This window comes from Nelusetta ayraudi, unplaced genomic scaffold (assembly GCF_046127955.1).
Source record: "Nelusetta ayraudi isolate G7.1 ecotype Tasmania unplaced genomic scaffold, CSIRO-AGI_Nayr_v1 ptg000026l, whole genome shotgun sequence".
NCBI classification, from domain to species: Eukaryota; Metazoa; Chordata; class Actinopteri; order Tetraodontiformes; family Monacanthidae; genus Nelusetta; species Nelusetta ayraudi.
The window spans coordinates 215,856-241,130 of record NW_027466076.1 but is presented as its reverse complement, the minus strand read 5'-3'; the positions used below and the strand labels follow the sequence as shown (position 1 = coordinate 241,130).

Here is a 25,275-nt window from a genome sequence, read left to right as displayed (position 1 = left end):
GAAATTATGCAGTCACTTTGCAGGCGCCTCAAGCTTCACAATGTCAATAGAAAGTAAATCGGGATCACCTGGAGGGAAGTTAGTCAGCGACACTTCGTAACGTCGAGAAATGAGAAACACCCTGTTTTTATATTCACCAAATCATTAAAACTTTCTGGATGAAAAAATAAATCATTAACTTGGTCGTAACATGCAAGAAAAGGTTCGAAAACAAAAAGGGAAAAAAATTCAATGCTCTATTGGAGATTCCACCACAATGTATTTAACATTGTAGTGGAGAGAAGCCTTCAGTTGGTCTTCTTCTGTGGTTCTCAGGTTGTTTCTCATATCCATCAACATAACTGCTGTAGTCACTCCCAAAATACAATGGGAAACAACTGAAAGAAATCTGCCGGAACTCGTCAAGATGGATGAGCAAGATATCAGTTTAAAACAAGTCGTAATAAAAGCCATGGAGTTGCAGGATGATTTCAGAGGAACTCAATGAAATAATATAAGAATGGTCCCAAATAGCAGCCAATCGACGGAACATTTCTCGCACACAGCGACGCGTCCTCTTCTTAGAAGAGCCCGAGGAGTCCGAGTGGCCCGGCTGGTTCCCTGGACGGCAGCAGCAGCAGCTGCTAACCAGCCCGAGATTTACATTCAAATGAGAACAAGTATACACAAGGAAATTGGATTCCTCTTTCATTCCACAGAATGAATTTCCTGCCGGCAGACTGTATTGTATCATCTGCCGGCGTTAATATGCAGCTCCGAGCATCAGGTGCTTTTTCTTCTTCTTTTTCATTACGCCAATGCGCCGACAATTTCCATTTCTGCTCCAACATTCAAACAAAGGCCCCCGCGGCTGTTTGAGACATTTTCTTCACCCGTTTTAATTTGCACATGAAAGGCGGTGACATGTGAGAGGAGCGCTGAAGGAACTGGCCTCAGCCTCGTGTCAACCAGCCGCGGCAAAATCTGCACCACCATGGCAGCAGCCCCCCCCTTAACAAACACACCACCGCCACCTCTCAGGAGATTTTTTTTTTTGGAGATCGGGACGGTGAACATCATCCACTCACCATGTAGTGGACTGAAATCTCATTCAACATCCATCTTGTCGAACTCTAGTTTGCAGCGTTTTTATTCAGACCACAGGCTGCTCCTAACTTTTAAACTCCAATTAAATTGTTTTTTGTTTGTTTGTTTAATTTGTGCTCATCTGACCTGAATCCAGCAGTTTCTCCCATCTGGTCAAAATCAACTCATGAATAGCAAAACAACCTAAATGGTACCAAACGTGTGAATCCTGCAGGTATTCATGACTCGAATGAGCGACGATACACATTTTTCATTTATTAATGACATCAAACAAAGACAAGCAGAAAATCTTCTTGATGGCCGCGGGAGAAGCAGCGGGGAAGGAGAAAGAAAGTAAGAGTGACGTCATGACGACGAGTTCATCTGCACGTTGGGGCAGCGAGGAGGGAAGTTCACGGCCGTTTGTCACTCGGAAACAGTCGTTGAACGATCTCTGGCGCCCTCTGGCGGCGATGCGGCCGCAATAGTTGCCCGACGAGTTTTTACATTTCATTGACCACAGGCATAAAAACCGAAATCAAACAAACGCTCAAATTTGGAAACAGACAAACAGAGATGAAAGTTGTTAGAAACAAACGCTCAGTGCATTTTAATGCTATTTCAGCTCCTTCACTGTGTTAACATGTTCTGTCTATTCTGTGGCATTATTTATTTATTAGATGAAGTAGATGGTGACAAAAAACGGACAAAATTCCCAGTGATGTAAAATCCAAACATGAGTCGACACCTTCTGAAGGGACGGTCCATCTTGGATATTTGAGTGAACGACAGAGAAACCCAGAGCAGGGAGAGCTGTTGGCTGGGAGTCTTTGGTCTGTGTGAATGATTCTAGTCCCAGCGTGACTTGCGACCCCCCACTTGCTGAAATGATGTTTACAGACTGCTCAGTTATTATTCTTTCCTTTTTTTTGCCTCCCATGTACATGGGTGCTAAACAGCTGCTGCAGGGAACCTACTTGAATAAATTAATGCTCAAAAGTTACAAAGTCTTTAAAAATCTTCCAAGCTTCTCAATTTCATGTCTTCAGTTCGGTTGAAGCTGCGGCCCATCCAGCTGCAGGACATCAGACTCGGCCCCGCACGGAAATTCACAAACGCAAGAAATGCCCCAAAACAAGAGATATCAAAAAAAAAATGTCCTAATCGCTGCTGCATGATTCTGAAATCCAACACCGGCTCTTCACACGTCGCGAGGGGGTCGGACGACTGAGGCAGCTGGAAGGCTGCGCCGGCCCAGAAGCTACTTGGAGACAGAGTCCACGCTGCCGTCGGGCCTCATGCTGAAGGGCTCCAGGCGCTCGCTCTCGGGCAGCATGTTGTTGAGACGCTCCATCAGCGGCACCGTCTGGTCGATGCCCATCTGGATGCGGCGCAGGATCATGGACATCTCGTTGACCTTCTGGATCTGCTCGGCGTACTTGGCGTAGCGCTTCTGCCGCTCCTGCATGATGCTGAACAGGGTCTCCACCGACAGGTCCATCTGGGCGGAGGAGGAGGAGGAGGACGAATAGGAGGAAGAGGAGGAGGAGGAGGAAAAGAGGAGGGCAGAGGGTCAGCCAGAGGCCTCAAGGAGACCCCAAACAAAATGTTCTGAGGAGATCCAGTCAAGTCAAGTCAAAAAGACAAACTGATGGAGTTCAGTTCCTTCGTCTGCGTCTTTACCTCCTTGATCCTCTTGACCAGGGCGTTCTGGTCGAAGGCCACGGCCTCGGCACACTGGTGCAGGTGCTCCTGGTACCTGACGCAGAGCTGCAGGACCTGCGCCGTGTCCAGCCGCTCCAGACACAGACTGCTGGGCGACGTCTGGCCACTCAGCACTCCTGCAGGGGGGGGGGTCATTAGCAACATCGACCAATAACACCCGCTAACTCAGGAGGTCGCCCCTATAGGACATTTGGTTCATGATGAGCTGCTTGATGAAGAAGAAGAAGAAGAAGAAGAAGAAGAAGAAGAAGAAGAAGAAGAAGAAGAAGAATGGGCTTCATGGGACGTTTCTGATGAAGTGGAACTGGAGCCACAATCACTGTCATTGCTCCATCGGTGGTGGAGACCTCGGCCATGACTGTTGGACTGAGGGGGGTCAGACGGAGAGTTCTTGGGGAGGTGCTGGTTACCTTTGAGCAGAGGCTGGAAGGTGGGTATTTCCTGGAGCTTTATCACATCCGGGTCGTTGTGGATGTTTCTCATCGACTGGGTCCCTGGAGCCACCACCACAATATCATCCATCTTGGCCTTCTGGCGGGCTGGTGATGGCACCGCTGCAGCAACAACAACATTGTGGCTGATTAGATATGTACCATCCTGACAGTGCTTTACTTTTTATTTTCCACTCAAACTCACTTTACGACCACGTCAGATAAGAACACTGAACTGAACATGTTTCAGGGAACAGTCACTGCTGCTCCATAGGACCCAACACGCCGCAGTCCACCAGTGGCAGCAGAGATGCTAGCATTCACCTCCACATACGGTGGTTTATTACAGCAGACAGAAACTAGTCAGTAGCTGAATGGGCCTCTACGTGCAGTCACTCACCGGCTGAGCTGTAGTCGGAGTGTTTGTGCTCCGCGTCTCCACTCTGCTCGGCTCCCATGATGCTCTGCTCTGGTTAGCCAGCCAGCTAGCTAGCTCGCTCGCTCGCTCGCAGTCAGCTTTTCTCGGCAGACACGGACGCCGCAGCCATAGACTTTCAGCGACAATGTCAATCTCCGTGGCCAGAGACGTCTCGTCAACTAGACGACCAACAGGCCATGATCGAATCAACGGCAGCTACACGCCTCGTCCCCTGCCAGCTAGTAAAGCCAGGAGTCCAAACCTGAGCCGCGTCTGCCTGCTAACAGGCTAGCAGGCTGTCACTACGAGTTGCTAACTAGCTGTTTATATATTAACAAGAAGCGTTGCGATGGAACTTATTTAAACAGGAACATTAAACACTGCTGATGAGACCTGGCACTGCGGCTGATTTCTCACTTCCGTAAATATTGGTCACGGGGTTTTTGACTGCGCCGCCCCCTAGTGGAAGGAAAAATGCACTACACGTTGTGACGTATTCTTCCACGAGTTTAATTGAGGAAATATTTTGAACACGAACCTATGACTGCGGCGTGCAAAAACATTACACATTTACTAACATAAACGTAACCCAGCTCGGCCAAGAAAAAAAAAACAAACTTGACTGATAATTCAAAAGCAACATGTCGTTATTGTAGAAAACACTCAACAATACAGTCTGGTTAACGTGTGCAAACGCAACAATCGTCCTCTGAATATTGAAGAACTACAGAGGTTTACACTTTTATAGCTTGCTGACTGTTAGTGCATTTAAGAGAATCTTAATAAAGTCAAACCCCAAACACTGAGTTTGAACAACCAGAAAACACAACAACCCTCATGAGAGCTCCTAAGAGGATGACTTTAGTAACTGCACTATTATAAAATAGAACCGAGTGTGGCAACTGCTTTAATCCAGTCATGCACTCTGGCTGTCCTCCTGTTTTTCACTATCCTCCTCATCCAGCGGGTAGGGGCGCAGGTCCAGCGTCAGGATACGGCTGAACATGCACTCGTCAAACTGTCGGTGAAAGACAAAAGAGCAGACGCACGGAGCTATTAGTGTCAGCTGGAGGAAAGAAGAGAGAGGCATGGAGAGGCACGCAACAGCAGAGCAAGGCCACTTACGCCTGTGTAAACTCCCAGCAGGGCGTCAGACTTGGAGAAGAACTCCTCCTTCAGAGAGATGACGATGATCTGCATGTTCCTCACTGACTCCTCCCTGATGAAACTGGTCACCTGGATCCAAGTAAGTCACACGTGTGCAAGTCACAAGCAAGTCTCAAGTCTTAACCTTCAAGTCGCAAGCAAGTCCCGAGTCACTGTGATGAGAATCAAGCAAGTCCCAAGTCACTGTGATGAGAATCAAGCAAGTCCCAAGTCACTGTGATGAGAATCAAGCAAGTCCCGAGTCAAGTCATACAAAAATCTGATCATCTACCCCAGTTTCTACACTAAGCGTAAATTACTTTATATGACGTTACGTTGATGTCATGCATATCTTAAACTTAACATGGCTAAATATTAGCATTTATATAATTTGACCAGCCAATAAGTTAGCTAAAGACACTTTTATTGCACATTTTATTGAGAAGACATACCTTACTTACTTAGCTTTCTAGCCACATTACGTTTAAGCTATATTAGTATTAGCCAACGTTAGCTTTCTAACAGCCGTAACAGTTAGCTAAGAAGGCGCATTCTTAGAAGTTGTGGTGGTTGTGCCACTGATCTTTGAGCGACAGACCTGGCATATTGCTGTTATCGTCTTCAGAGCGTCATTGACCACATAATGCTTAAACCCAAATTGAATTATTCTTGGTCAAGCCGCCTCCATGACTGCTGCTCATGTGTTGATCTGTTGACCGCTGTTGGACTGCGCACATCGTGCATTGCACTGTAAAATCACCCGATCATGTTTCAAAATAAAACACATTTCCTAACGTAATCTAAAAAAAAAGTTGCAAATTTTTTTTGAAGAAGTCAAGTACTTTCGAGTCATCTGTCTCAAGTCTATGTCAAGTCTCAAGTCATGAATAGTCAAGTCAAAGTCAAGTCGAGTCTTTTATCAGGGTTAGTGAAGCATCTCAAGTCCTCAAATTTGCGACTCGAGTCTGACTCCAGTCAAGTCATGTGACCCGAGTCTCCCATCTCAGCCACCGACAACCTTTCATCAAAGGAAAAACCCATGAAAAGACTTCCAAACCTGGTTATTAACTGAGTGCTCAAACATAAACAATGCTGTTTTCATGCCGACGCGGCTGCAATCTCACCTTGCCGACGTTGCTGTTGTCCAGAGCTGCGTCCACCTCGTCCAAGACGAAGAAGGGGGCGGGGCAGTAACTGCGACACGACACAAACGTTGTGAGTTGCCGACGGTGCAGCGTGGCGGAGAGAATTTGGATTCGTGCGGTTTAAAAAAAAAGAAGTTTAAATCACATTTGTGACGTGACGGTGTGGGAGCAACAATGAGAAGGTTCCGCATGTCCAGCGGCAACTTAAGGAACAATTTCAAGATGGGGACAAAACAAAGTACAAAGAAAGTGTTTATGAACACGTATATGGAAGAGCAGTGATGAAGGGGAAATAAATGCATACATTACAAATGACTATGTTGAAATTGATTAGTATTTGCTATATTGTTGTATAGATGTTAATTATAGATATTATATTTACATAATGTGTATATACATGGAAGTGCGTATGTGTGCACAAGTCAAAATTAATTCTATACAGATGTTTATTATGTCTGTATTGACACTGATATGTTATATGTATATGTTTTTTCTTCTTTCTAAAATATTATATATTTTGTAGAGTATATGTTTATAAACATATGTATATGGATTATATGCCATGCAGTGTACATACATATAATATATTTGCACAGATGTTAAATCAGAATATTGTTATACAACCCATAAGAAACAGTAATAAGGAGTAGGAATTAAAATGTCATTATTCTTCCAACTCTTTTCCAAACCTGCATTAATACTTTATTCTGTTTTTTTTCCTTTCTATGAGAAATGCATTCCTCCATTTTTATTTTATTCATTCAGTCCGGTCTCGATGTCGGCGACTACTTCTTATGACCTCACAAGCTTCCGTCTGCTGTGCCCAGGTGTGCGTCTCGTCTTACCTGTGGATGGCAAACAGCAGCGCCAAGGCAGCGATGGACTTTTCTCCTCCCGACAGGTTCTCCATGGACATGAAGCGCTTCCCCGGCGCCACGCAGCTGTAGCCGATGCCGCCGAGGTACGGCTCGTCTGGGTTCTCTGGGCTCAGGATGGCCTGGAGGGGAGAAAGCAGGCGCTCGGAGGTCAAGCGGGGCGACGGTGTCCCAGTGTGACGGTCGCAACAGGCTGCAGGACTGAGTCAAAGTGTCTGTCAGTGTCTGTCGGTGTCTGTCGGTGTCTGCTGCAGGCTGACCTGAGCGCTGCTGTTCCTGCAGATCCTCTTGTAGATCTGGTCGATGACGGTGGACACGTGCTCCAAGCAGCCCACGAACCGCTGCAGGCGCTGCGACTTGACCCGCTCGAACTCCAGGCTGCACTTCCTGGTGGCCGCGGTGCTGGCCTCGAAGGCTGCGGGGACGAGCGGACGGACACGGCGGGAGTGAGTCAGCGTCGTCGAGCCACCGAGGCGCGCAAGGACGGAACGGCGGCGCACCTGTCGTCGCCCCCTGCAGTGTCTCCTTCAGCTCCCACAGGCTCTCCAGAGCCTTGAGGTTGGGCGTGGTGCTGTGCTGCAGCACCTCCTCCGCCTCCAGCAGCGACGCGCTCCTCCTCCTGATGTACGACTCCATGTCCTCCTCTGGCCGAGCCTGAGCCAGGACACATGACCAGAGAGGTTGTTCACTGACTTCAATTTTTTACTTTATTCGTTAAAAGAAAACAATTAGACACTCCTAAATGAAAGAGAGCAGAAAGAAGAAGAATTTTATATTGTCTGCCTTTTTAAATTTTAAATTCTGCCTTTATAAATGAAAAAAAACAACAATCCACAACACATTAAATATCAACAATTTTGATTAAGTATGCAAGTTATCGATTAATTCATTAATCATTAGTTGATTGTCCTCACGATTAATTGATAAGCGGCGCCCTAAACATACTTTAAGTTGACTTCTAATGAGTCACATTTCAACTTTTCTTTTTTTAAAAGTTCTTTAAAAAGAATGTGTTCTAGGTATACACCACGGCATTTAACAAAAACAAAAAAATAAAAAGGTGGAAAAAATTCAATTGACTGCGACTAATTCAATTTAATCGATTAAATTCTTAAGCGACAATTAATCAATAATTGATTAATTGTTAACATCCCCAATTTTGATAATAATAATATGATAGCAATAATAAAATAAAATAGGTGTCCTCCAACGCTGACAGTCACATTCTACTTGAGGTAAATACTCTTCAATCAAATCAGAAAATATGACAGGATTATTTATTTTTCATGACAATCACAAACAAACATACTTCTTCAACATACTGGCTTTTATTGTTCTTCTAAATGTAAATATTGATCTGGACTCTTTGGTTTCTTAGTTCAGACTGTGGTTGTGGTGGCACTGAAGCTGGCTGTGGACCCACCTGGAGGTCGGCCGTCAGGACCGAGTAGTCGATGATCAGCCGCGCCTCCCTCTTGTAGACTTCCTCGGTGTTCAGGGTGCTTTCGGAATCGGCGACCAGCTGCAGAGACCAGAAACAAGAGGAGAAGAGCGGCGGACTCTGGCAAGTTCTGCCGTCGCCTCTCAAGTTCTGCAACCGGCATTGTGTTTTTAGTGTCCCCCTTCCAAGCGTGTGGAAGGTTTGACAAAGCATCGGGAGGCTGTAAACAAAGGGCTAAGTACGCGGTTTGTCCGGCACGTCTCCAGCGGCATTTTGGGAGAAGGTGTGAACCAGCTCCACTGGAACTGGTTGGAGAAAACACAGGTGCAGAGCCTGGACCTCCAGGTCCTACCTGGACCTCGTTGATCTCGGTGAGGTTCCCCGACAGCAGAGCGACGGGCAGCTCCTGGATCTTGCAGTCCAGCAGCAGGTTGTGTCTGGCCATACGTTTCTGCTCCAGGGCCACCTCCACGCTCATCTCCTCCCGCTGGAGCCTGGCCAGCTCTCTGAGGGGGGGACACACAGTGAGGGTTGGGCTGGGGGGGGGGGGGGGGGGGTGTTGCACGACGGAACCGGTGACGCTCTGAGAAGGTTCCGTCACCAGAGTCGTGCAGCTGCTCCTCGTACCTGCTGAGTCCTTGCACGCTCTTGGTTTTCTGCTCCGCTTCGGCCTTGGCAGTCTCCGTCTGCTTCTCCTTCTCCAGCAGCTGCTGTTTCTGCTCCTGCAGTTTCTCCTGGGCCTCCTCCACCGCCAGCAGCAGCTTCTCCTCGTCCTGAGGATGAGATAAATGCAGCAGGATTCAGGGGTCCTAGTCGATAGCCAACCTGCCGCTGTGGACACAGAGGGAATTCTTTTCTTTTCTTTTTTTAATTCTATTTTATTTTTCAACCTTTTTCAGCTCATTTGCCGTTCTCTCCTCTTTTTCAACGTTCTCATCAGTCTTCCGGGACTTCTTCTTCTCCTGCTCCAGGCGACTCTGGTTGTACTCCAGCGCCATGTTCAGGCGGCCGCAGTGACTCTGGAACTCAAACCTGAAATCACCAGGATGATGAGCCGCAATGAAACAATAGCAGAGGAGTGAAGAAACATAAAAACGCTGCTGAATCTGTTTAAACGCCTCCGTCTCTCATTTTCCTTCTACCGTTTCTTCTCCAGCTCGGTCTGCTGCTTCAAGTGTTCCTGCTCGTACTCCCTGATGTTGCCCACGCCGATCTCCACGCAGAAGTCGGAAAACACCGCGTCGTTCATCTGCAAGAACCTGCGCTGTTGTCAACAAGTCAACGGCCACGGGACGTTTGCAAAAACTCTTGAAAGAAATCCTGTGGCAAGACACAACCTGGGAGATCTGGTCTCTGATCTTCTCCATGGAGGCCTCCTTGGTCTCCACGCTCTGCTGCTGCAGCTGGATCTGTGACTCCAGGTTGGCCAGGTCCCTCTCCATGCGAGAAATATCCTGCAAAAACACGAGCTCATGAATCTCTGCCTCTTCAGGAGATTCTATCGGATGCTGCAGCATCGGCAGTCCACGCCCACCGTTTGGCACCGGACGATGTTCTTCTTGCGAAGGACCTCCAGCTCGACTCCGGAGTATTTGAGGCGGGTGGTCGCACCCTGAGCCTCGGCGATGACCTGATTCAGCTGCGACTCCTTCCTCCTGAGCTTCATCAAGTCCTGCAGCGCCGGCACCAGAAAAACCACATCAAGCTTTGGAGAGCAAAGCCGCAACTCAATTCTAATGTGGATATTCAAGTGTGTGACAGGAGCAGGGCCAATGTCGAGAGCAGGCGTGGGCAAACTACGGCCTGGGGACCGTATGCGGCCCATTAAGCTTTTATATGCGGCCGACCTAACTTGAAGAAATGATATCAAGATCAAGCAAGTGTAACCCAGGTCATTTTGTTATTTTATTATGTAGTTAAATTACCCACGGTTTCCCCCCAAACTTGAACGCATTGCGTACATGAGCCCCAGCTGGCAGTGAACACATTCACATTCCTCATGGCCACCTGGGCGGTGTTGGACACCGGGCGCCCGATGTGGGCTCCGTTTATCACATTCACTCTTGACAATTCAAGAGAAGAAGAATCTGAAGAATCTATGGCATTTTCTGTTCATGTACTGCATTGAATTTTTGTTTTGCATTGTTTTATTTGGAAGATATTTTACACAGCAGATATCGTTGAGCAATATTATATTTAATTTTCTGTTGTTTCACAGAGGGAAAACAATTAATTTTCATATATGTTTTTTTTTTATTATTATGAACTGTGTGTGTTTTGTGAGGGTTGGAGGTTTATAGTGAGTTTGGGAACAGTACATCTAGTCAACCAGTTGTAGAAGCCATTGTGGCCCCACCAGTCAAAAGGTTTCACAAGACAGACAGACAGACAGACAGACAGAGAGGTAACAAGAGGGAGGGAAAGTTGTCAAATAAAATAAACATTTCCTGCTGACGCACCCGCAACTCTGCAGTCAGTTTCTCTTTACGCCCTTTCATGTTGGCCACGGCCGCCTCCCCCCAGCGCCGAGCTTTGGTTTGCAGGTCGCTGGAGCCTCCAGAGATCACACCAGACTTTGAAAACAGCGTCCCGTCCAGAGAGACAGTCTGCAGAAAAAAAACAACAATCACATTTTATATGACGACAACAGTTGAGACAAACCGGGAGACTGAACAGTGGGAAATCCTCAGACAGCATCAGGGACTGGTTGGTTGTTGGTGGCTGGGGAGGGGCGGGGGGCGGGGGGCGGAGCCGGGTCACCTTGTGGCGCTCCTGCCTGTCGAAGGCCACGCTCCGGGCTTCTCCGATGGTGTCACACACCAAAGTGTTGCCGCACACAAACTGCAACACCTTCCGCAGCTCGGGGGCGCCGTGGCCTCCGTTGACCTGCACGACGTCCATCAGCATCTTGCCGTTGGGAAACTCCCTCAGCCGCTCGTTCAGAGGACTCACCTTGGAGGGCAAAAGAACAGCAACCATCGGCTACGTCCAGCACCCCCTGCAGGCCAGCGGGGGTCACACTCACATCCAGGTAGTCGATGGGCAGGAAGGTCTCGCGCTCGGCTCGTTCCTCCTTGACGAAGGAGATGCAGTCGCGAGCCACCTTCTCCGTGGCCACCACAATGGCGTTCATGTAGCGGCCAAAGACCTTGGTGACGGCCAGCTGGTACTTCCTGTGGATGGGACTGCACAGGTTCGACAGGCGGCCGTACTGCCAGGCGGAAAGACAAGTAAGACAAGGCGCAATGAGAAAACTGAATCATTCATCCATGGAATCACTTCTGGATTTTGAACCGTTATATTTTTGTATTGGTGAAACAAACAAAAACCAACAACACAACAAAACAGTGTGACAGTAACAGACAAAGACACAAAAACAGTGAAAGAACAGCATATTAATGTCTGATACATTTTACAATGTTTGAATTGGGGACCATGTTACTGTACAGCTGGGTATAGAGTGAATAATCAGGTGAGAAAATGAGTAAAATAGATAGACAGACAGATATGAGACATTAAGGTTGTAGTGGTAAGAAGGCAAACTAAAAATAATAATGTCATGTTCAGTCCATTTCCTGTTTTATTTTGAAATCTGTTAATTCTGTTGTCAGCGTCCTCCCTGTTACGCCCTGTGTTTAATTTCTTGATGTCTTTTACCTGTGTCTGGTTGTCAGCCCTGCCCTTGAGCGCTCTCACCTGTGTTCCCCTGAGTGCTCGTCTCCCTTTGTCTGTGTTGGTTCATTGGTTCTCGCCATGGTGTTCAGTTGTTTTCAGGTCTGTTGGTTCATGTGTTCTCTTAACTCCTTGTTACGGCTTTCTTTTGTACCCGCCTTGTCTTTTCTTCTATTTAATCTGTTTTTCTGTTTGTCTCCTGATTTAGTTTTGTTCATTTTTGACCTTTATGGGCACCCTTAGTTTGGTTTCTGTTTATGGTTTAAAACAAATCCTTTTTTTGTCAGCAAAATCCAGAGTGGTCTGCATGATGGCATTATGTTACAACATGAATGGGGGAATGAATATATGAAGATATAGCGTATGATATATAGAAATATATTATAACTCACTATAGTATAATATGATATCATGATAAACATAAGTGTTGCAAGGTATAAAATAATGCAATGTTCTGTAGTGCAACAGTACAAAAATACAATACAACATCTGATCTATCACAGTTTAATGGTTTAAAATAGTTCTTTTTGCCTTTTATATACTTTTAAAAATATATTTTTTTTAAATATCTATGGAACCTTTAACTATGAAGAGCAGAACTTCAGTCCTGACTGCTACTGTGACCGAGTGTCTCACCACGCTGTCGGGGAAAAGCCTGCGCAGCTTCTCCAGCAGCTCCTTGCGCTGCAGCTGCAGGCGGCTCTCTTGGCTATCCATACGGGCGTTGCCCAGCTCCTCCAGCACCTGGCCCAGCTCCTGGTTCACCTCCTCGGAGCGACGCCGGCCCCGCTCGAGCTCCGCGCTCAGGCTCTCCTCGCGGCCGCGGCACTCGTCCAGGAAGGAGCTGGAGCGAAAGTTGACGTTGTGACAACCGGGTCGGTCGACCTCAGATGTCGTCTCAGTCCCGCTGCTCTGCTTCCTGTTCCTACAGCGTCGCTACGCTTCACGTTGACTCATTACATAGCATCAAATCACTTCACTGAAACACCAAACTCTACATACAGGTCACATGACCAACCTGCAGGTTTTAGTGTACTCCTCCAGTTTTTCTGCCCTGGTTATCAGGTCTTCCAGCTGAGTTTTGTGGCTCCTGTTGGCAGCCTGCAAAAAAAAAAAAAAGGCTTTGAATCTTGGGCTAAACTGACACTGTCAGCTGATCTGTGGGCTCCAGAGGGGCGACTTGCGGTACCTCCACCTCCTTCTTCCTGCGCTGGTCCAGGGCAATCTGCTCATGGTCGGCTTTCAACTCCCAGTGGAGCTTCTCAGCCTGCTGGCTGAGGACGGCACTCTGCTTCAGAGAAAGCTGCTTCAGCTCGTTGTAGCGCTGCAGCTGAGGAAGAGACAAACCAAAAACCAGCAGAAGGAATTAATTTCACCTGCGTGTCTGGGAGGAAGTTCCCCGGAGAGAGGGAAAAACAGTCTTTCTGGAATTCTGCTCATGATTTCTGGACACTGATCCAAGACTTTGGGTCTCACCTGATCTCCGTCCAGCTCGATGTCCCTTCCCCCGGACGTACCCTTCTCCTGCACCTCCTTCTCGTACCTCCTCCAGGCTCTCTCCAGCTGGGCCAGCTCCTGCCGCTCCTCCTCCAGCTCGCTCTCCATCATGGCCAGCAGCTTCTGGCCCCTTCTGAGGGCCTGCTCGTGCTCCTCCACCTTCTTCCTGTGGTGTGAAGAGTTCACCTTGGCTTTGACGTACTGGGAGCGATGCTGGGACACGGCGTGCTCCTGGGCTCTGATTGGTGGAGCAAGAGGAGGGAGAGGACAGGAACGAGGAAGAGGAGGAGACGACGGAGGACGAAGCATGTAAAAACAAAGACATAAGTTCTGTTTCCATTACATTTTTTTTTTTTTGCAAAATAAAAGCGATATTTCAAAAAATTTTGACAAAGTACAATTGCAATTTGCCGTAATTCTCATAAAATCTCATCCTGCAAGATTTACGAGAATTACGTTTGCTTTTGTTTGTTTACATTTTCTTGCCGTCAAGAATGGTTGTTATATTTTTCTCTTTGATTATTTGTAAAAAATATTCCGTCTCCTCCTCCGTCCAAACATAATGCGCGCGTCCAGTAACGTGTTTCTATGACTTCAATATTATTATTTTTCACTGTTAGAACTTTTAAATCAGGATTAACTCCCATCATTATTAATTGTCAAAAAAAAAAAAAAAAAGCAAGGTTGAACTTCAACCTATGGGGTTCAGACACACACCGGATCTCCTTCTCCAGGAGCTGCTGCTCCACGGAGAGCCGCCGGTGTTGCTTCTTGCCGGCTTTGACCATCTCCTCCTTGTGCGCCAGCTCATCTTTCTTTGCCACCGCCTCCAGCTGTTTCTCCATGCGGGCGCTGCCCAAGGTGTCGATGCTGGTCTCGTTGTGGTAGAGCTCAGCCAGCATCAGCTGCAGGCGGTGGTGGTGAACCTCGTCCACCAGAGCCTGGTACTTCTCCGCCTGGAGGGGAGCAAGTGTGAACTAGCCGTCGCCATCAACCTCACTCATAATTATTATATGCAAAAATACGAAGGGTCAGTGGAAATTCACTCTGTTGCTATTGAAATGTCTCTTGCACCGTGTTTGTAGTTCCAGTAAATATTTCTGTTGTTTCCTTTTGCTGACATTGTGACTGTTTTGGGTGAATATTAGTTATTTTAAATCAATGTCAGGTAAAAATTGATGCAACTTTAGTTGACAAAGGTAAATGATGTGTGTGTGTGTGGGGGGGGGGGGGCAACTGGAACACAAACACGCAATCTTTTCCTGAGGCACCACCTCTTCCTTTTCCTTGAACATCTGCTTCCTCTCGGAGATGGCCGTCTTCTTCTTGTTGAAGTTATACTGCGTTTCCTCTATGGCCTTCTGCAGGGCCTCCTTCTTTCTGTCGTACTCAGCTGCAAACTCCCTGGACTGGCAGATGCACTCCAACATCTTGGTCCTCTCCTCGGCGTGCTTCAGAGCGATGGCCTCCACTGTTCCCTGGCCGGGAGCGAAACAGGGTGTTCAATGAACAACCAACAGTGATTGATTGATTGATTGCTAATTTTATTCATCCCCAAGTGGAAATTCTCATAGTTCAGCAGTGTACAGAATTAAGAGCATGCAATAATTAAATTAAATTAAATTAGAATTAAAACCAGTAGACTCTAAGGGGCAGTGCTGGGGTAATGTACAGTGCAGTGTGTGTCACAGTACAGTACAAGTACATGAGAATGTTCCAACTGTTGATTAAATTAATTTATAAATACACATACACGCACACACATGATTACATTTATTAAAACATTGGAGAATTGTGATGAAAATGATGCCTTCTCGAACATACTGTTTGTTTTGCGCTACACTGACCAGGGTTTTCCCACGAGTTCACTTCAGGTCTGTTTTACCTGGAACACCAAGCAGTTTTGTGCTTTGGTCACGATGCCGATCTTCTCCAGCTGCTCCAGGTATTTGGCGAGGCTGACACGTTCACCGTCGAGGGAGTACTCGGACGATTCGCCTGCGAACGCCAGGAATTAGTCGGTACCCATCGAAACGCGTAAAGACTTCGACTAAACAAAGACACGAATCTGGGCATATACACGACGAAAGGCAGAAACAAAGTTGAGTGAACTAACCGTGGATGCGCCGGCAGAACACTATCACCTGGTCGTCGCCGTCGGCGCAGTAGCTCATGGCCACCTGGGCGGTGTTGGACACCGGGCGCCCGATGTGGGCTCCGTGTATCAGTTCGCTGAGCTGCTTCACCCGGAGAAACCTGGCCCGCTCGCCCATGACAAAACTCAGCGCGTCCATAACATTGGACTTGCCTGGTTGCGAATACATACATACATACATGCGAATACACATTTTATACATTCGACACATGCTGTGAATAAAAAATCTTTTAAAATGAAACTGTTTTATTATTTTTTTTTTTATTTTTTTATTAACCTTGACTTTTGAAGCTAGCGAGTCAAACCTACACCAAGCTTAAGCAACGTTCATTTTAATGAGATGTTCTCAGATGCGAAATACATGTTTCCACATAAGCGTTTTTTGTTTTTGTTTTGTTTTTTTTAGTTGGCTGTCTGACTAAATTGAGAAGTTTGTCATTATTTCACCCTCAATAAAGTCATACATGAAGTATTTTTAGTCCAAGCAAAAACATATTTGACGATGCTAGCTAGCTGTGAAGCGATTCGTCGAGCTAACCGTAAGCTACTTAGCATCATTGGTGGCTAGTTAGTTGAAAACACTGACCTGAGCCGTTTATGCCAATTATGCAATTAAATCTCATAAAAGGTCCGATCATTTGCTTCCCTCGCCACGACTTGAAGTTTTCGACATCGAGTTGTTTCAAAAAGCCCATTTTTGGCCAACTCAGCGGTGATGAGTCAAGATGTCAAAGGGAGATGTTGAACTGTTATCTGACTGATCCCAGCAGAGTGATTCTTGTGGCGGGAAAACTAGCAGGGCCTCTGAGTTCTTGAGCAAAGAAACAAAAAACATTTGGAACAGGTGAGCAGGACTTGGATTTGATATCACCAAGAGTGACTTCTGTACAGTAGAACTCTCTCTTTCCCCCCTTTCCCCACCATAAAACAATTGTTGATGTTATTTTGGGAAAGGTTAGGTGCAATTCAGTCTGCAGTCTTATTTTTTTTAAACTATTAACTCATGCATTAATATTTCTATTATGGAAGTTATTCAGTTTGTCAGTCAAATGATGGTGAGGGATATGGGGATTGGGCAGCAATATAATGTACTGTACTAATGTAATAGTAAAGAATGTGAATGTGAATCTGCATTTTATTTTGTGTTTAGCTATAGACACCATCCTTCCAAGGAGTACAAGAGTTTAACACACCAACAGTCCCCCCCCCCCCCCCCCCATCTACTTATTTTCTTTATTTCCTAACAATTGAAAAATATCTGTTTGATGTGAGCTGGTTACGAACATGGTTATGTTGAGTAATAAACACTGTCCAATTAAAAACACCAAGTTATGATGAGAATGTCTTCCAAGTATCACTAAAGATGAGCATTTTACACTTTCATCCTTTTACCTCTGGAAGTCAAGGCCAATAAAAAGTAAAAAGTAAAAATGTTCTTGTTATTGCTTTCAACAATAACTGGACTCTTTTGTGTCATTTAAGTATGAGTCATGTTTTTTTGTTGTTTTTTTTACATAGAAGTAAACTGTGCTTGTCCAAATGGCCATTCTAAGATCCCAAAACGACACATGAAAGTCGCATCCTACTTCCACAACTGCAGTGCTCAATTTTCAACCTAAACCTTTTCTCACAGAAACGTCTCAATGTCATGTTTTATACAAACACTGCATATGATCATTTGTAGGAATTTTGTTCACAAGAAGCTGAACAAAACTAACAAAAAGACAGACTGCTGGAACATGAACATGCAACTGAAGACTTTATTGTGAGGTGCTGACAACCGTTCAATAAGGATGGTCATGGACGTACTCCATCATGTGCTTCAGAGCCAGCCAGGTCTCAGAGGCTGTAGGGATGATCTGATTGGCCGGAAGGATGAAGCCGTAGCGACCGGTGTCCCTGAGCTCAAATGCGAAAGAGTACTTGATGCCGAGGTTGTAAGACCAGTCGATGCTGCTGCCACTGGCTTGATCTGCAGAAAGAAACCAGAGGGAGGAAAAACTTTGACAGGAACTACTCGACAACAGAGGAAATCACTCAAATAACTTAATCAAATACTATAACTACTGTTCTTGGATATGATTTTGCTTTTTTAATGGCATGATATCCATTTCGGAGAGAGATTGATCGGCTGACTGTTGTTTTTATTTTAACTGATCTTCATTTGTCTGTGTATTATTTTATGCTTGTATAATTAAATCACAACTGAAATACTTATATATTAGTCTTATAACAAATTTACTTAAAGCCTAAACTCATTGATTAAAGGGACTCACAGATGATGTTGCAGATGCTTCCAACTCTGTATCTGGTGCCGTAGAGGGAGGTCAGTTTCTGCACGGCTGCTCTGCCGAGAGTGTCCTGCAGGGAACGACAAAGGGTGACGACGCAGGTGAAGATGCATGTAGGACACAGTGCGTCCTTGAAACTGCAAAATAGGGCCGCTGTGGGTTATGAAAACAACACTTTAACGTTTAATGGACCTCTACATCCGCTCACAATAACGCGGGTCAGACAGCTTTGTGCAGCCCAAAACGACAGCTTTTTCTCTGAGGGTGTCGTTACAGAGCAGAAAAAGTTGCTGCTGCTGATGCACAATGTGGTTTGAAATAGATCGGTGCCAATTATCAAGGACGTTGCTTTTCTTTTTTTTCATCACAAAACGCAATAAAGCCGTCAAAGAACCGCAGCGGCAGCCAAATGTTTTGTTCACCCTGAAAATGAAGGGACACAAAGAGTAAAAAGCAACTGTCTGATTCACAAGTCACTCACTGACTCGCGAGTCAGTTTGAGGAGAGAACCTTACCAGCTCCGACTTGTGGGGGATGTTGCCGCAGGAGTAGCCGTAAGGATACATGAGCAGCTGGGAGTAGGCGTGCACGGAGATGAAGGACTTGAAGTTTCCGTGGCTCTTGATCAGGTTCACCACGTTCTTCACCTCGACCTCAGAGTGAGCCCAAGGGCCGTGGTAGGAGTCGGAGCATGGGTTTTTGCTGGCACCGCCGCCTGTCAAGGCCGTGAAACACTCAGTTAGCGCTAATTATGCCTCCTTTTTTTTCCTTTTGTTCAGACAAATGAATGTAGGTGCAGGTGTTAACTCGTCATTTGTCTGAACAAAAGAAAAAAAGCATAATTATATTCACAAAAGACCAAATGAGCATAATTAGCCTTAGGCGTCGCGCTAACTGACAGTCACATCCTGTTCAAAACTAAATAGCATCATCCTCCAAATCACTTCATAATGACTTAATAAGCATTCAACATATCTTCAGTTTGATAAAACATACATGAAAAAAAAGAAAAACATGTATGAAATTGATCAGAATTGAATTCATTCTTAGTGGCAGTAACTTTTAAAAAATATACTTTGATTCCTTGGCTTTGAATTCACTTTAATTTACTTTCTCACCTTGTTGTAAGCCTGTTTTGCTTCCATGTATCGCATATTATGTTTTTAAATTCAATATATATGTATTTTTTTTTACTGTATGTACAACATTTGCTGATCGATTGAGTGTTTAAATAATTAATTTAGTATCTTTTTTTTTTTTAAAGTGGTTGACATAAAGTCTCTACTGGCTGCTCTCTCATCACTCACTGGCGAAGGCAGCATCCCAGTTCCTGTTGGGGTCAACACCGCGGCACATGGAGCCGGAGTTCCTGGAGCGGGTCTTCCTCCACATGCGGTCCTGAGCGCAAAAGCGCAGCAACACAGGTAAAACACACTGCAGCTAATTTTCCTGCTTTCAGCCTCAGTGTAAAAAGAGACAAAAATAGAAAATAAAAAGCAACAACGAGGCAGCCAGTTTGTGACGTCAACCAGCGAGCCGTACGTTGGAATGTGTGTAGGCGTAGCCGTCAGGGTTGGCCAGCACCAGCAGGTAGATGTCCATGGTGTCCAGCAGGGAGGTCAGAGACGGGTCAGTACCGTAGTCAGTGGCGATCTGAATGAAAAACACACCAGCGAGGAGAGAAGTGCTGTTTTAATTTTAATGTCTTTGCACTCCTGTGTGATTATTTTTTCATTTTTCTTTTTTGACTATTTTCAAAATAAACTAAATTAAACTAAACTAAACTAAAAAGGCAAAAGAGATTTTAGTCCTTTTCACAAAGCTATTATTAAAATATATAATAGCTAAAAGCTAATATAATAATATGCTTATTATATTTTAATGGAGACCATCTCAAAATAGGACGGATGTGGTGGCTTTATGGTGTTGTTGAAACAGGGACCCAAAAAAATGGATGTTGAATTAAAGATCACAATGCTTTAGCTGCAACATTTTAAAGGCCCAAATGTGGAACATCTTGAGACCTCTGGGGGCAGAGAACGGAATCAAAAACATTAAATCACAGGAAAATGAAGGTTGAGTGCAGTGTTGTTGGGCACCTTGTTGGCGGTCCACACCCCAGTGGCTGGGGACACCCACTCCCTGGAGTGGATCCCAGTGTCCAACCAGATGGCAGGACGCCTGGATCCCCCGGTGCTGAACTGCAACAACACAGAGTGAGAGTGAGTAGAGAGAACACACACACACACACACACACACACACACACACACACACACAGGTGGTTTTCACTCCTACCTTGAGCACGTACATGGGCCTGTTCTCGTAGGTCCTGCCGATCTCCTGCTTTGTCACCAGGTGGGAGTACTGAGCCACCAGGGTGTCCATCCAGCTGTAGATCTGTACCGTGAGCAAATGGAGCTTGATTGGAAACGCTGGGCTGGATTTGTTTTGTCACATTGAGGAAAATAAAACATTCACAGCAAAACAGATTTTTTTATTATCTATTATCTATTCATTTATTTTTTTTACAACATGGCCTGATTTATTTCTGGCATGTGTGGAAGGAAAGAGTCCAGGGAAAACATTTGGAAGAAGGATTGGATCAACCTTGATTTTGACAAATTCAACAAACCATTCATCCAACCATTTTCGATACTGGCTTATTCCTGAGCTCAGGGTCATGGGCGTCTGCTGGAGCTCATCCCAGCAGGGTGACACAGAACCCGGAGAGAACCCACGCAGACAAAGGGAGAACATGCACCCGGAAACGAACCCACAACCTTTTTGCTGTGAGGCGGCAGCGCTAGCCACTGCGCCACCGCTAGTCAAGGCCTCCTGCTGTAGCTCCGCCTCTTTTCTCTCTCCTCCTGATTGACCCGCTGCTTGCACAGAGGACATACCGTTTCCAGGGTGTGGTATGCTCCAAAGTTGAAGCTCCTGGTGCTGCGCTCCTTCATCCTGTTCAGTTCCATCTCAGCCTTCTCCTGGTCCAGAAGATCCTGCGGTGACGAGGGGAAACAGGAAGCAGGCGTCACAAACAGGAAACAGGAGGACGCCGTGAGTACAGGCTCACCGCGTGACCACTTACCTGGAGGTTGTCGATGATGACGGTGTAGGTAAGGCTGTGGGTATCCAGGTACTCCATCACTGGGTTCACACTGGGGAGGGGGACGCGGATGTCCACCGGCTGCTCAGCGGAGGCTGGGTGGAGCCAGAAGTCAACCTGAAGTTGGCGAGGAAGGTCAGAGGGCCAAAGAATCTCGACATATGGAATGACTGCATGTGTGTGTGTGTGTGTGTGTGTGTGTGTGTGTGTGTGTGTGTGTGCGTGCGTGTGTGTACCTCCCACTCCTCTTGTGTCTCCAGCGACTGCAGCAGTCGGAGCTGCTCCTCAGACTGAACATTAACCCTGAAGACCTGATCTCTGGAAGAAATGCATTATATCAACACACACACGTATACGTATATATGTATTTATATATGTATGTATGTATGTATGTATATGGATATATATATATATATATACTGTCTATGAATACATAAAGCTATATCCAGTATTTTTTATATCTATTTATATTATTCAATTCTTTTACTGTATATTAGTAATATTTTACTTATTTTAATTTACTATTTCTCTACCTGAGTGCCGCTATTTTTTTTATCTGTGTGCTGCTTCAATTCATTGCTGCTGCAAGTTTTAGTTTCCCTGAGGGAGTCATCCCAAGGGGATCAATAAAGTCTGTCTATGTCTATATTATATATACGTATATATATATATATATATATATATATATATATATATATACACACACGTATATACATATATGTATGTTAATTGCTTAATAACCTGCATGGGACAGTTATCAATGCCCTTAGTAATATCACAAAGGGCTAGAGGTAGAGGGACGGCGTTCGAGCTACAGCCACAGCCTCTGAACAGCCTCTCAGCCCGACGCCAGCGGGGAAAACTCACTACGGAGGGACACTCTCACCCGGTGAAGAGCCTCTCGGCTGTGGCCACGGCCACCAGCAGCAGCAGACAAAGGCCTCTCATCTCGTCGACTGGAACTGTTTCGAGGGGGAAGCCGCCGATCGCCTTTTGTAGTCACCCTCTGACCCCCCCCCCGGCCGCTATCAGACAGCGACAGGTGCGCTGTTCCCACCCAGGTGTTCCCATCCTCTAGCGTCTTGATAAGCGCAGAGGTCCCGGAGATACACTATATTACCAAAAGTATTTGCTCACCTGCCTTGACTCACATATCAACTTAAGTGCCATCCCATTCCTAACCCATAGGGTTCAATATGATGTCGGTCCACCTTTTGCAGCTATTACAGCTTCAACTCTTCTGGGAAGGCTGTCCACAAGGTTGAGGAGTGTGTTTATGGGAATATTTGACCATTCTTTCAAAAGCGCATTGGTGAGGTCACACACTGATGTTGGTGGAGAAGGCCTGGCTCTCAGTCTCCGCTCTAACTCATCCCAAAGGTGTTCTATTGGGTTCAGGTCAGGACTCTGTGCAGGCCAGTCAAGTTCATCCACACCAGACTCTGTCATCCGTGTCTTTATGGACCTTGCTTTGTGCACTGGTGCACAGTCATGTTCGAGGGGGGAGGGGCCTGCTCCAAACTGTTCCCACAAAGTCGGGAGCATGGAATTGTCCAAAATGTTTTGGTATCCTGAAGCATTCAAAGTTCCTTTCACTGGAACTAAGGGGCCAAGCCCGACTGCTGAAAAACAACCCCACACCATAATTCCTCCTCCACCAAATTTCACCCTTGGCACAATGCAGTCCGAAATGTACCGTTCTCCTGGCAACCTCCAGACCCAGACTCGTCCATCAGATTGCCAGATGGAAAAGCGTGATTCATCGCTCCAGAGAACGCGTCTCCACTGCTCTATAGTCCAGTGGCGCCGTGCTTTACACCACTGCATCTGGCGCTTCGCATTGCACTTGGTGATGTATGGCTTGGATGCAGCTGCTCTGCCATGGAAACCCATTCCATGAAGCTCTCTGCGTACGGTACTTGGGCTAATCTGAAGGCCACATGAAGTTTGGAGCTCTGCAGCAATTGACTGTGCAGAAAGTCGGCGACCTCTTTGCACTGTGCGCCTGAGCATCCGCTTACCCCTCTCCGTCAGTTTACGTGGCCTACCACTTCGTGGCTGAGTTGCTGTTGTGCCCAAACTCTTCCATTTTCTTATAATAAGCTGACAGTTGACTGTGGAATATTTGGGAGCGAGGAAATTTCACGACTGGATTTGTTGCACAGGTGGCATCCTATGACAGTTCCACGCTGGAAGTCACTGAGCTCCTGAGAGCGACCCATTCTTTCACAAATGTTTGTCAAAACAGTCTGCATGCCTAGGTGCTTGATTTTATACACATGAGTATATAAAGGTCAAGAATCATGGAGGAGTTGCTGATGTTCTTTTTTTTTTTTTAGTTATCTACTCGGTGCTCAGCTGCTGATAGTGCTGCTTTCCCCATGTTCCCCCGGGCACACGCACACACCGACTGCTGCTAGCATCACTCGTCATTTTAAAGTGCAGGTTGTTTTTTTTAATTATTTGATAAAAATTTAAAAAAAGTAATAAGATGAGTCTGTGTTTTGTTTTTTTTTGAATAAACTTTATTCACACTAATCATCAGCACGTTAACAGTTAAACCACCAACTAGGCAACACATGTTTGAGGAGGAGAGGTACATCATTATTTTTTTTTTAACAAAACAAGTGTAAATACAATAACCTTTTTAAAATCAAACTGTTTATTTAAAAAAAAACGAGAAAAAAAAACGAGTCTATATTAGCCTGTGTTGGTGGTCTGAACTTTTCAGCTAATTATGCAAAAAAATAATGGACCCGAGATTGATTTTCAGATTTCAGAATTCAGATTTCATTTCTTTCGCATCTTGCCATAGTAGCCTGTAGAGGGCAGCGCACCGCAACACATCTCCGCCGGGCGCAGCAGCGACTACTAACAAACAATGAGTGATTGCGTTAATGGTGAGAACTGAGTGATGGCACTGACAGCGAAGGTTTCAGCTCGGCGTCGTATCAGTGGAGTGTAATGAACCTTCAACAGAAGATCAATTAGTAGCTTTGACAGCTGAGGGACGTATGAGATGGACAGGCAACACTGGACAAGCTGTAACAGACAACGACGACGATGATGGCATGACAAAACCAAACAACAACCTCTGGATTTGTACTATGACAAAAACAAAGACAACAGCTGAGAGACGACACATGTATCATGCATCCATTGCATTTCGTGTTCATGCATTTCCTGCAATATGCATGGACCACCAGCAGCCACGTGGATGCACTGGCCAATACATGGAATTACTGTTACCGTCTCTTCCTGCTGGTTAAACACACAAACAAACAAAAACAAATCCGGATTGAATGCGAGTGAATGCGGAGGATTCTGAGGTTTTGTGTCAACTTATTCATGGTGATATCTGCCGGTTGAGAGGGAAACAAGCTGAATTAATTAGAAGCTGATGAACTCCCTTGCTCATGTTTACCTGACACTATTTTTTTTTTCAAGTCAGCTGAAATTTGGGAGTAAATTAATAAAATGCAAAAAAAATAATAATAATAATAAAAAAGAGCTGCAGGCTGTGAAATCATGCAAACAAATGTCTCACTGCATGAGCTGCAGAGACGTGCAATTTACATGCTAATGCACGTATCGTCCTATTTTCTCTTCTTTTTTTAAAAAAATTGAATTTAAATCAGATTGTTGTTTACACTGATTTATCATATTTGCATAGGTTTACTCATATAAAAGCCAGGTGTGCACCTATCTTTGTCAACCCCTACCCTCCCCCCAAAAAAAGTTGCTTTCACCAAAATTCAAATAAAAAAAATAAATAATAATATTTAAAAAAAAAAAAAAAAAAAAAAGAAGGGTTCTCCAACGTGTCACTTCCTTTTTGCCTCCCGCCCGCCCGGGCCCTGAGACATGGTGGGCGTGGGCGTGCGGCGGGGCCTTTCCCGCCTCCCTCAGCCTGGAAATTATTCATCGCTATTCTTGCTGTGTGTGACTAAAAGTTTAATGTCCCCGTGAAGATGGGGGGGAAAGCAGCTTTACATGCAAATGTGAGTGCAGCGCATGTGTGCGTGCGTGAGTGTGTGTGTGTGTGTGTGTGTGTGTGTTTATGCTCCCCCGTCCTTCCCCTCTAAGAGCTATACGGACGCGGCGCCTCCGAGCGGCTCCTCCTTCCGCCTCGCTTCCCCCTGCGACTCTATAAATAGATCCATTTACATTGCATTTCATGGCTGAGCTCTCCCTCAATATTTCAGAGGCCCACCAGTAAATTGACCATTAATTATTCATCTCTCACTTGTTCATCACATTCTGGACGCAAGTATGCATGTGCGCCGACCGATATGGAAACACAATCA

General features: G+C 45.7%; 3 protein-coding genes across 3 annotated transcripts; all 3 read right to left on the bottom strand.

Annotated features, from left to right (window-relative positions):
• Positions 1-1,332: 1,332 nt before the first annotated feature.
• borcs5 (BLOC-1 related complex subunit 5) lies at positions 1,333-4,058 on the bottom strand. Its single transcript, XM_076028608.1, has 4 exons — positions 3,622-4,058; positions 3,201-3,344; positions 2,749-2,906; positions 1,333-2,566 (listed from the first exon to the last, which is right to left on the bottom strand). Exons 1-4 carry the CDS (start codon positions 3,677-3,679, stop codon positions 2,327-2,329), a joined length of 600 nt encoding a protein of 199 aa, XP_075884723.1. The 5' UTR covers positions 3,680-4,058; the 3' UTR covers positions 1,333-2,326.
• A 75-nt stretch (positions 4,059-4,133) lies between these two features.
• On the bottom strand, positions 4,134-16,334 carry smc1b (structural maintenance of chromosomes 1B). The gene is made up of 25 exons (XM_076028607.1): positions 16,157-16,334; positions 15,532-15,723; positions 15,301-15,413; positions 14,690-14,893; positions 14,133-14,371; positions 13,395-13,653; positions 13,108-13,248; positions 12,937-13,019; positions 12,555-12,762; positions 11,272-11,457; positions 11,007-11,198; positions 10,706-10,852; positions 9,781-9,918; positions 9,584-9,700; positions 9,389-9,495; positions 9,137-9,278; positions 8,874-9,019; positions 8,599-8,752; positions 8,229-8,327; positions 7,306-7,459; positions 7,066-7,220; positions 6,776-6,927; positions 5,910-5,979; positions 4,765-4,875; positions 4,134-4,657 (listed from the first exon to the last, which is right to left on the bottom strand). The coding sequence occupies exons 1-25, from the start codon at positions 16,263-16,265 to the stop codon at positions 4,556-4,558; spliced, it is 3,720 nt and encodes a 1,239-aa protein (XP_075884722.1). The 5' UTR covers positions 16,266-16,334; the 3' UTR covers positions 4,134-4,555.
• A 976-nt stretch (positions 16,335-17,310) lies between these two features.
• On the bottom strand, positions 17,311-21,971 carry cpa4 (carboxypeptidase A4). Its single transcript, XM_076028606.1, has 11 exons — positions 21,855-21,971; positions 21,205-21,286; positions 20,951-21,085; positions 20,763-20,861; positions 20,158-20,259; positions 19,961-20,062; positions 19,404-19,514; positions 19,169-19,259; positions 18,377-18,576; positions 17,847-17,931; positions 17,311-17,542 (listed from the first exon to the last, which is right to left on the bottom strand). Exons 1-11 carry the CDS (start codon positions 21,914-21,916, stop codon positions 17,355-17,357), a joined length of 1,257 nt encoding a protein of 418 aa, XP_075884721.1. The 5' UTR covers positions 21,917-21,971; the 3' UTR covers positions 17,311-17,354.
• Positions 21,972-25,275: the final 3,304 nt, after the last annotated feature.